At 38.2% G+C, this 10,638-nt stretch overlaps 1 protein-coding gene across 1 annotated transcript; it reads left to right on the forward strand.

Moving 5' to 3' along the window:
• The first annotated feature begins 8,546 nt into the window (after positions 1–8,546).
• On the forward strand, positions 8,547–9,665 carry LOC132166199 (early nodulin-like protein 15). Its single transcript, XM_059576979.2, has 2 exons — positions 8,547–8,818; positions 8,961–9,665. Exons 1-2 carry the CDS (start codon positions 8,644–8,646, stop codon positions 9,530–9,532), a joined length of 747 nt encoding a protein of 248 aa, XP_059432962.2. The 5' UTR covers positions 8,547–8,643; the 3' UTR covers positions 9,533–9,665.
• Positions 9,666–10,638: the final 973 nt, after the last annotated feature.

The following is a 10,638-nucleotide window of genomic DNA, read 5'->3' on the forward strand; positions in this document are numbered from 1 at the left end:
CACTATAAGAATATATCTTCACTGCGTATATTTTTATATGGACATTACAACTGCACTATAAACACATTCTTCAACCACAAATAAATCTATGTGAGCATTACAATAGCTTTCTAACAATTCTACCGACAGAAAATCTAGATTTTAGAATTTATACCTCAAAAACTCTGCTTTTTCTAAGCACTTCAATACTTTAACGTCGAGAATCCAATTCCACAAGGCTTCGCCACTCGAGAACCTTCCCACTCACAACTCACACAAGTATTTCAGCGATTCCAGAGAGAGAATAAAGGTTTTTGGAGTGATTTTCCAACTAAAACTCGACCCTATTTATAGAATTTCTCCAGGACTTGCAATTTTCAGTCAACTAGAAATTAGAGCTCAATCGACCAGGCCTTGATGATGTGGCTTGATTGTAGTTTGCGACTGTTAGCAGTATGAATTTCACATCAGCAAAAGCCTTGCAAGCTGTCAACCATCTAGCTATGACATGTTGCTGTGAAGACCCGTTGACACCAATTAAGGAAACACTATCAACCATGCAAGCTGTCAAGCAATCAGCTCCTATATATATCCTACAGCTGTGGAGAAACGTTGACACCAGCTAAGGAAAGCATGGGCAACCAACGAAGGAAACAATCTCTGACTTACAAGGAAACTATTAATGTGCAGACAAACAACAAGGCATTCTCAAGATTTACAAGGAAACACATCAGTAAGGAAAAATAGCAAAGAACTTTCAACGGTTATAAGGAAAACATCAACAAAATATATCTCACATAAGGAAATTGGGCTGTAATTGATATCTTCTTTATTATTGTAAATCAGTGTATGTTTTCATTCCTTATTTTTCAGTGTACCTTTTGTATATATATCATCGTGTACCTCTTAGTGAAAGTCAAGCAATAAACTTTTCTCTTTGCATCTCTTAGATTTTCTTAACTTGGTATCAGAGCCATTTAGGCTAACCCCAATTCTTGTTTTTTTATCCCAAATGGCCTCTTCTAGCTCTAGGAATGTTAATGCCACCTTTGTGCCTCCAAATACTACCTTTCTTGTTTCCCTCAAACTAAAGGGACCCAATAACCAAAGTTGGACCACCCATTCATCCCTGCTCTTCGTACCAATGACCTCATGAGCATAGTTGATGGCTCAGAAGTTTGTCCATCTAAATTTGTTCTTGATGATGAGGGCAAGTCTACTCTGCCATAGATCCTGCATATCATATATGGCAGAAGAAAGATCAGTTTGTCCTAGCTTGGATCAATGGCACTCTCTCCGAAAGGGTTTTGTCTATGGTTTATGGACAGAATACTGCACACCAGGTTTGGTCTCTTCTGTCTAAAAAAGTTTGCTCCCAATTCTAAGACAAGGATTTCACAACTTAAACGTCATCTTCAGACCTTGAACCAAGGTTCTCAAAATATTTCAGATTATTCGCTCACTGCAAAGAGTTGGGCTGACCAACTTGCTGCAGTAGGCAAAGCTGTAGATGATGAGGATTTAATATCCTATGTGGTAGGAGGCTTAAACTCATCCCATCATCCCTTCATTACAACACTGACCTTTGCTACGAGGGATGTCCCAATTTCATTTGATGCCTTTCAAATAGAGTTGCTGAATTTTGAATATTTATTGGAATCACACGTGAAGTCTATCCCACCTGAGGCAAATCAAGTTGCGTTTTTCACGCAAAAACCAAAGCAACAATACTACAACAAGAAGACCAAATTTCAGCAATATCCCAATCAGCGTTTGCATCCTCCTCTGCAGCAACGCCCAAATTTTCCAAAATTCAATACCAGAGGAGTACTACCTGCTACATCTCCATGACAAAATGGTAAACCTTACTCTCCAATTTCTTAGTTTTTCAATGCTAATCGTACTCCTTGTCAAATCTGTGGAAAGACAAGCCACCAGGCACTTGATTGTTATCATCGCATGGATTTCTCATTCCAAGGCCAACATCCGTCATCTCAACTAGCAGCAATGACGGCACATGCATATGCTGTTCCAAAAAATGAACAACCTTGGTACTTTGATAGCGGAGCAAACAATCATGTCACTGCAGAGCTTGAAAACCTGTCCTTGCAACAACTTTATCAAGGATCCGACAGTGTGACGGTGGGAAATAGAGGAGGATTGCAGATTGCTAACACGGGTTCTACTATGATTTCTACTCCTAAAACACTGCTCCATTTATATAATATATTATATTGCCCCAATGCCTCTTCTAGCATGCTTTCAATACAGAAGTTTTGTAAGGATAACAATTGCACTTTACTCTTACATCTACCTATTTTGTGATTAAGGACTTGCAGACTAAGGAAATCCCCCTCCAAGGACCGAGTGAAAATGGGTTGTACCCCATTTATCTCAAGCAGCTTCAAGGAAGGAAACGTGCATCAAAAGTTTCTTTTGTTTCATCTTTTACTGCTTTTCTAGGAGTCACAACACCTGTCCATGTCTGACACTCTCGACTTGGACACCCATTAGAGTCCATCATCCACAAGTTACTTCAAGAATCATTACTCCCCATTTCTGGAAGTGTCAAGTTTAATAAGCTGTGTGAGTCTTGTCAAGTTTCTAAGAGTAGGAAGTTACCTTTTTCTGATTTCCTAAGAAGGTCCACACATCCGCTTGAATTGATCCATTCGGATGTATGGACTTCACCAGTTGTTTCCATTGGAGATTGTAAGTTTTACGTTGTTTTCATTGATGACTACTCAAGATTTGCTTGGTTGTTTCCTTTAAAACAAAAGTCAGATGTGCTTACTTGCTTTATTAAATTTAAATGTCTTGTAGAAAACTTATTCTCCTACAAAATTAAACAACTCCAAACTGATAATGGAGGAGAATATGTTTCTACAAGCTTTAAGCAATTCACTGACTCACATGGGATACTTCATAGACTCACATGTCCTTATACATCCGAGCAAAATGGAATTTCTGAAAGAAAACACCGCCACATCACAGAAATTGGTCTTACTCTTCTAGCACAACCAAAACTTCCACCTACATATTTGGTTGATGCTTTTCTTACAGCTGTGCATCTCATAAATCGAATGCCCACTCTCGTATTAGAAAATCATTCTCCATTCTTTAAAATCTTCAAACACCACCCTGATTATGCATTTCTTAAAATTTTCGGATGTGCGTGTTATCCATTACTAAGGCCCTACAATTCCCATAAACTCGCTTATAGAAGCAAGCAATGCATTTTCTTAGGCTATAGCTCTAATCAAAAAGGGTATAGGTGCCTAAATCCTACAACTAGTCGTGTCTACATTTCCAGACATGTCATTTTTGATGAAACGACCTTTCCTGCTGCAACTCTCTTCACTCGGCCTACAAAGGATACCTCCCTTGGTACTACATCTCCAACATCATCAGGTATTCCTTTCTTAAACTCTAATTTTTCTGGTCTTAATAATAATTCATCTTCCACCTTTATTAATTATGTTCCTGCAACACCATGTTCATCCCCACAATTTGGTTTTGACATCACCACAACACCCACTGCTACTGTAAAATCCACTTCCAAAACCTCTGCTTCTGTAGAAAATGCTGCAGAAGACAAAGGTGTTACATCACCTACTTCTGCAGTATTACATACTGCTGAAGATGAATGTGTTGCCACACCAGCTTCTGCAGTATATACTGTAGGTGCAAATCAAACTACAACAGCTCCATTGGCTCTCTTGCCATCCTCTTAGCTTCAAATGCCACCACAGCCCGATCCCTCCCAAACACAACAACACCTTGCATCTTCCCGAATGATACCCAATCCCAAACCAATTCCTCTAAACCCAAAAACTTCCCTGATTACCACTTCTATTACTCTACCAAGCATCCACTCAAAGCCCTGTCATCCATCACCCTCCCTCTTGAACCTAAAACCTTCAATCAGGCTGTTGGTAACCCATGTTGGTTTGATGTAATGCAATCTAAATTTCAAGCTCTTCTCTCTAATCACACTTGGACTCTATGTCCTCGTCCTCTCCATAAAAAGGTTGTAAGGAACAAGTGGGTTTTTAAACTCAAACAAAAACCTAATGGCTCCATAGATCGCTATAAAGTGCGACTTATTGCTAAAGCGTTTGATCAAGAAGAAGGAATTGACTTCAATGAGACTTTTAGTCCTGTGATAAAGCCAACTACCTTACTGTTAGTTCTTGCTTTGACCGTGCAATTTAATTGGTTTATCCATCAACTTGACATATCAAATGCATTTCTTCATGGTTACCTTGAGGAAGAGGTGTTTATGGAACAACCAAAAGGCTTCGAAGATACTCAACGCCCTAATTTTGTTTGTCGTCTTCACAAGTCTATTTATGGTCTCAAACAAGCTCCTCGGGCTTGGTTCATGCGGTTATCCCAAGCCTTGCTGGAAATTGGTTTCACAGGTTCCTTAGTCGATACCTCCCTCTTCCATTAACACTCATCTACTGTAAGTGTTTTTGTTCTCATATATGTGGTTGGTATCATTGTAACTAGCAACTCATTTCCTGTTATTACTAAACTTATTGATCAATTGAAGAATGAGTTTGCTGTTAAAGATTTAGGTACTCTTGCTTATTTCCTCGGCATCCAAGCATCAAGGACCAAAACTGGCCTTCATCTTCATCAAGGGAAGAATATCACTGATCTTCTCCATCGTACAAAAATGGTTGGAGCAAAGCCAACATCTACCCCATGTGCAGCTGGAGGCAAACTGTCACGGTTTCATGTTGATCCATTACCTGATCCTTGTGAATATTGTCACATTGTGGGAGCTTTGCAATATTGCACTATGACAAGACTCGACATTACATATAGTGTCAATCAACTTTGTCAATTCCTCCATACTCCCACATCTGTTCATCTCACTGCAGCTAAACAAGTCTTACGTTACTTTAAAGGGACAATGGATTTTGGCCTTCATTATACTAAAGGTTCCCTTCAGCTCAATGGCTTTTGTGACTCAAATTGGGCGGGCAGCCCTGATGACAGAAAATCAACCACTGGGTATGGTGTTTATCTTGGTCCTTGCTTGATTTCATGGGCTGCTAAGAAGCAAGCCATTTGTTGCCAAATCAAGCACCGAGGCCGAGTACCGCTCTGTGGCTCTCACAGTAGCTGAGATGTATTGGTTACGGATGCTCCTTAAAGAACTACATTGTGTTACGTGTCATGCCATGTTTATAGGTTGATAATGTTGGTGCTCTCTCCCTAGCATCTAATCCCGCGTATCATGCAAGAACAAAGCATATTGAGGTAGATTATCATTTCATTCGTGAAAAGATTCTTAACAAGGATTTGGTCGCCAAATACATTTCTACCTATGATCAACCTTCGGAAGTCTTCACCAAGAGTATGACCACTTCAAGATTCCTTCTTCTTCGTAACAAATTGATGGTTCGTCCCCTCCCCATCAACTTGAAGGGGGATGTTAGCAGTATGAATTCCACATCAGCAAAAGCCTTGCAAGCTGTCAACCATCTAGCTATGACATCCTGTTGTGAAGACCCGTTGACACCAATTAAGGAAACACTATCAACCATGCAAGTTGTCAAGCAATCAGCTCCTATATCCTATAGCTGTGGAGAAACATTGACACCAGCTAAGGAAAGCATGGGCAACCAACCAAGGAAACAATCTCTGCCTTACAAGGAAACTATTAATGTGCAGACAACAAGGCTTTCTCAAGATTTACAAGGAAACACATCAGTAAGGAAAAATAGCAAAGAACTCTCAACGGCTATAAGGAAACACATCAACAGAATATATTTCACATAAGGCAATTGAGTTGTAATTGATATCTTCTTTATTATTGTAAATCAGTGTATGTTTTCATTCCTTATTTTTCAGTGTACCTTTTGTATATATATCATCGTGTACCTCTCAGTGAAAGTCAAGCAATAAACTTTTCTCTTTGCATCTCTTAGATTTCTTAACTGCGACATGTCATCCTAGTCAGATCAAGTTTTGGATATGTCTAACTACACCTAATCTCGGTCGTTACACACGTGTCTTGGTCAATCAAGGTCAAAATATCTTACTTGCGACATGACACTTGCCTTTGGCCCCATGTGTCAAAATCCTTCTCCCATGTGTCATACATATCTCGATTGACCAAGTGTAAGTTCGGTCGATCAGACCCTAATTCCTTATTTTCAACCATGTTTTGTGATATCTTCAATCCTATCATTCTAGGGTATTCTCATACTTCATATTAATGTACTTTTTAAAGAGGTATTTTATGTATTTAATTATTATTTTTAACATTATTTTATGTGATTTATTTTCTGGGGTACTACATCATTCCCTATTCGTTAATATAGTGTGATATTATGTAATTAATATAACAACTTTTAAGTAATTTATCCTCATTTAGCATGCAATTACATCATAGTTCAATTATCAATCTTCTCTTGATTGTAAAGGAAATCAGGTAAAATAACTGGCTTCTATGCTTCTTCTGGAGGATCCAAGTAGTTCGCTAGCAATAATGCATGAACTACAATGTTCGACAATATGTTTATATATGCATTAAGCCTTTTATACCTGGTTGTTGTAGGGAGTGGATAGCAAGCAATGCTTGCTTCTTTTACTCTTCCCTCTTTACAATGGGCTTCCGTGAATAAAGTAAAGATGAAATGATTTGCTTGGAAACCTCCATTGATGTGAATGATTAGTGAAGATTTACTTTGGTGTAAATTAGTGATTGACCAAAGATTAGGAAGTCAGGAAAACACCAAACTCGAGCCAGTGAAAGCGTATACACAGCACGATGCCGAGAAGTGAAGAAGTAAGATGGAATGGATTAAGAGAAGAAACAACACAAGTGAAAAGACAGAACGACATAAATGGCAGAATAAGATGACATACTTTTTGAAAGGGATCCGGCTTCTATGCGTAGTTTTCCGCATAGAAGCAGTAGTTCCAAAACTGCACCGTTTGGATAAAAACGGTGCAGTTTTGGAAAGTGAAAAAATAGGATTTTTTTTTTTAAAATAATAAAAAAATATTTAGAAATTAAAAAAATATAAAAAAAAAACTAATAATTATAAATTATAAATATTTAAACAATTAAAAATTTTAAAAAATAAAATAATAAAAAATTAAAAACTAAAAATTAAAAAATTAAAAAATTGGCTGGAGCCACCTCCCATCGTGACCCTCACCGTTCGCGAAACATCAGATCTGCCAGCGGACAACCATAGGCGAACCAGAAGCCGCTAATGGCCAATCCTCGGCGAACCAGCGAACCTCGCAGTTCCGCCAATGGCCCCACGGCCCTACCTTCATTGGACCTCGGCTCAAGCTTGCCGAACCTTGGCATAGGTTCGTCGAAATTCACCTCAGATTTGTTCTTGCCGGACGAAGTATCGGGTTCGTTGAACTCCACTTCAAGCTGCTTCAGGTTCGCTGGCGCCCACTTCAAGCCACTTTAGGGTCGCCGGGAACCCACGTCAAGATTGCAGTTCCGCCAACAACACCACGGTCTCAGCTCAAATTCTCTTGCGACATAGTTTTGCTTTTGCTTTTTCTTTTTTTTTTTTTTACTTTTTTTTTTTTTTTTTTTTTTTTAAATTTCTAAATTGTTTTTTTTTTTTTAAAAAAAAAAAAAATGTCCTACTTTTTCAGCTCTCAAAATTGTACCATTTGAATTCAAACGGTGCTGTTTTGAACTACAGCTGAAACTATCGCATAGAAGTTGGATCCTTTTCAAATGACATTTTATTTTTCATAATTTGCTATAAACATGTTGGAAAAAAAAATCATGCTTAAAATTAAAAAGATTTGACATAAACCTATACTTGTCATATGGGGGTTGAAAAATAAAACACATGATAGGGTCACGGAATAAAAAGTAGTATTTTTTTAGAATTTTACAAATTTTAGAGTTACCAAAACCCTCGTACGGACCAATACAAATCCGCTTCTTCTAACAATTTTTTTCAATCATACCAATTTAAGCATCGGAGTTTTCTTCCATCAACTTGCTCCTATAATTTCTTGTGCTTGTCTTTTCCTAACCTAAAGTCAATTGTTCTAACAACAATTATTAATGGAATGCCATTCACTTGACTTATACTAAAAGTATATGAGAAATTGATATTTTATTTATTATGTGTATATTTATCATCAATGGGAATAGTTGACTGACTTTTGTCACAAGTGCCCTCTTATTGCACTATTTCCACGACGTGTTCCGTACTCTACTTTTATATTGTTTTTTCCTTCTTTCCCCGTAGCTGGGTACGTTGAATACTGTACATTTGCTTTCGTGGACTTCGTCGAACGTGCAATGCATTGACTGGTAAAAGCAAAAATCATGTTCGTAGAAATTTTAACGCGGCAATCCAAACTTCTGGAAGTCTTTAATCACGCAGCCCAAGACGAATTGGCCAACCACTTGCTACGATTGTTGACCAAAAACCATTCACGTCAGTGACGTGGCATGCATCCAGCGGCACAAAAAAGTTCACACGATTTCTACCCAGCGCGTGATCTCCCTCTATAAATACAAAAGAGACCGAGGAGAGTTTCCCAGTAGAATTCTCTGGAAACGAGATAACAGAGCAAAAGTTGAAGAAACAGAGCAAAAACAGAGTAACAGAGAACAGGGGCGACCTGAGTGATCACCTACAACACAGGGAAATGGCAAGAAGATTAAACATGGTTTTTCTTTTGGTAGCAGCAGCTTTGCTACAGAGCACTGCGGCGCAGACGGCGTATGTGGTGGGTGACGCTTCGGGATGGACCGTCCCTCCTACTGCTGACACGTACAGCAACTGGGCTGCCAACAAGACCTTCGTCGTAGGCGACATTCTTGGTAAAAACACAACCAAATTTCAATTTCAGTTTTCTTATTCGATTCGAAATTCTAAATTATTAAACGAATCTGAGCGATGAAGGTTTGAGTATAATTGTATAAATTTGTTTTTGACTTTTTGTTTCTTTTTGAAATTATGCAGTCTTTAACTTCGCAACAAACGCCCACGACGTAGCCAGAGTCACCAAGGCGAATTACGATTCCTGTAGTTCTGCTAGCCCCATTTCCCGCCAAACCACCGGTCCGGCGAATATTACCATCGGTGAGACTGGGGAGCATTACTATATCTGTACAGTCACCGGTCACTGTTCCGGCGGTCAGAAGTTGGCAATCAATGTCACAGCAGCTCTTTCTCCAGCTCCTCAGCCTAGCGCTCCTTCACCGGCCACTCCTCCTTCCACCGCCACCCCACCATCCACCGCCACTCCTCCTTCCACCGCCACCCCACCATCCACCGCCACCCCACCATCCACAGCCACCCCACCATCCACCGCCACTCCTCCTTCCACCGCCACACCTCCGTCCACCGCCACCCCACCATCCTCCAGCACCAGTCCTCCATCGCCCACCATTGCTACACCTCCAAGCTCAGGCACCCCTCCTTCAACGCCGTCTCCTACAACATCTCCCCCTCCACCTTCAGGCGCTACATCCCTGGGTGTTACAGGCTTCTGCGCCACCTCCTTGTCGATTGTCATAGCCTTGTTATTCTAGATATAGATATAGGATGGTAGAGAATTCGTGCAATTCATTTTACACATGTTATTTTTATTAAACTGATTGAGTTTTTTTATATTACAATAAAGCTGATTTTCATATTTCAGCTATGGTTGGTTGGTTTTTGCTACTTATTGTTGTGTACTCGAATGAAAATTAGAGCTAGTATGATGATGTGATCGTAAATTTTCAATTCCTTAAAAAATAAATCGCTTACAAAATATAAACATTTCTATAAGCATATCCCAATAATTTTTTTCCTTTCAATTTTACTATTGGAATCCCAAATTTTTAAAAATATTCCCTTAAAAAAATAAAAAACGCAAACTTCGCTTAACCCTCTAAAGTGACATCATTTTTGCAATGCACGCCTAAAATTTAATTTCTTTTAATTTAGTATATCTATCTTTCAATCGATTGTAATCTTACTCATTCGTTAACTTTTTTTAAAAAAATACCCCTATTTGTTTAGAAAAAAAAAATTGCAAAGATATAAGGCGTTGGTCCGAATATAATGGTATTTTCAAAAAATTTCATGCTTCAATATTTGCAAAAAAAATTAAAATATTTTTTCTATAAAAAAAAAAATGAGGAGTATTTTGAAAACTTTTGTTAACATTTAACAAAAAAATTTAACAGTTGGTGCGTATTGAAAAAAATTTAAATTTCAATATACTAAATTGAGAGGTTTTGAACTTATAAAATATTACAAAAAGAATAACAATTTAAGATATATAAGTGAAATTTCAAAAAATAATAATAATAATAATAATAAAGCTTTGCTACACGGCTGGCCTACAGCCATGCCACAACCAACCATGGGTCAGCATTCTCACGACCTTAGAACACAAGGTTTTGTTTTAAAGGATAGTTCAATCAGTTAGAGTAGCTCAATCGATTAAAAATCATACTTCATGAAGCGGAGGTCACTAGTTCGAATCCTTATTTTTTCTTTTATGTGGATATGTAAAAAAAAAAAAAACAAGGTTTTTATGTTATTTATTTATTTTTGGTTCTTATACTTTTTTTTTTTAAGGACAAACCTTTTTTAAAAACTCTATAAGGGGTTATATATAAGATACATTTTTACCGTTCGACCATTT

This window comes from Corylus avellana, chromosome 11 (assembly GCF_965113065.1).
Source record: "Corylus avellana chromosome 11, dhCorAvel1.hap1.2, whole genome shotgun sequence".
Taxonomy (NCBI): Eukaryota; Viridiplantae; Streptophyta; class Magnoliopsida; order Fagales; family Betulaceae; genus Corylus; species Corylus avellana.

Bases quoted from the DNA above. Each gene is read 5' to 3' on its own strand.
- LOC132166199 (XM_059576979.2), top strand. From the start codon at position 8,644: ATGGCAAGAAGATTAAACATGGTTTTTCTTTTGGTAGCAGCAGCTTTG. The intron at 8,819-8,960 runs GTAAAAACACAA...GAAATTATGCAG, and splicing joins CGTCGTAGGCGACATTCTTG to TCTTTAACTTCGCAACAAAC.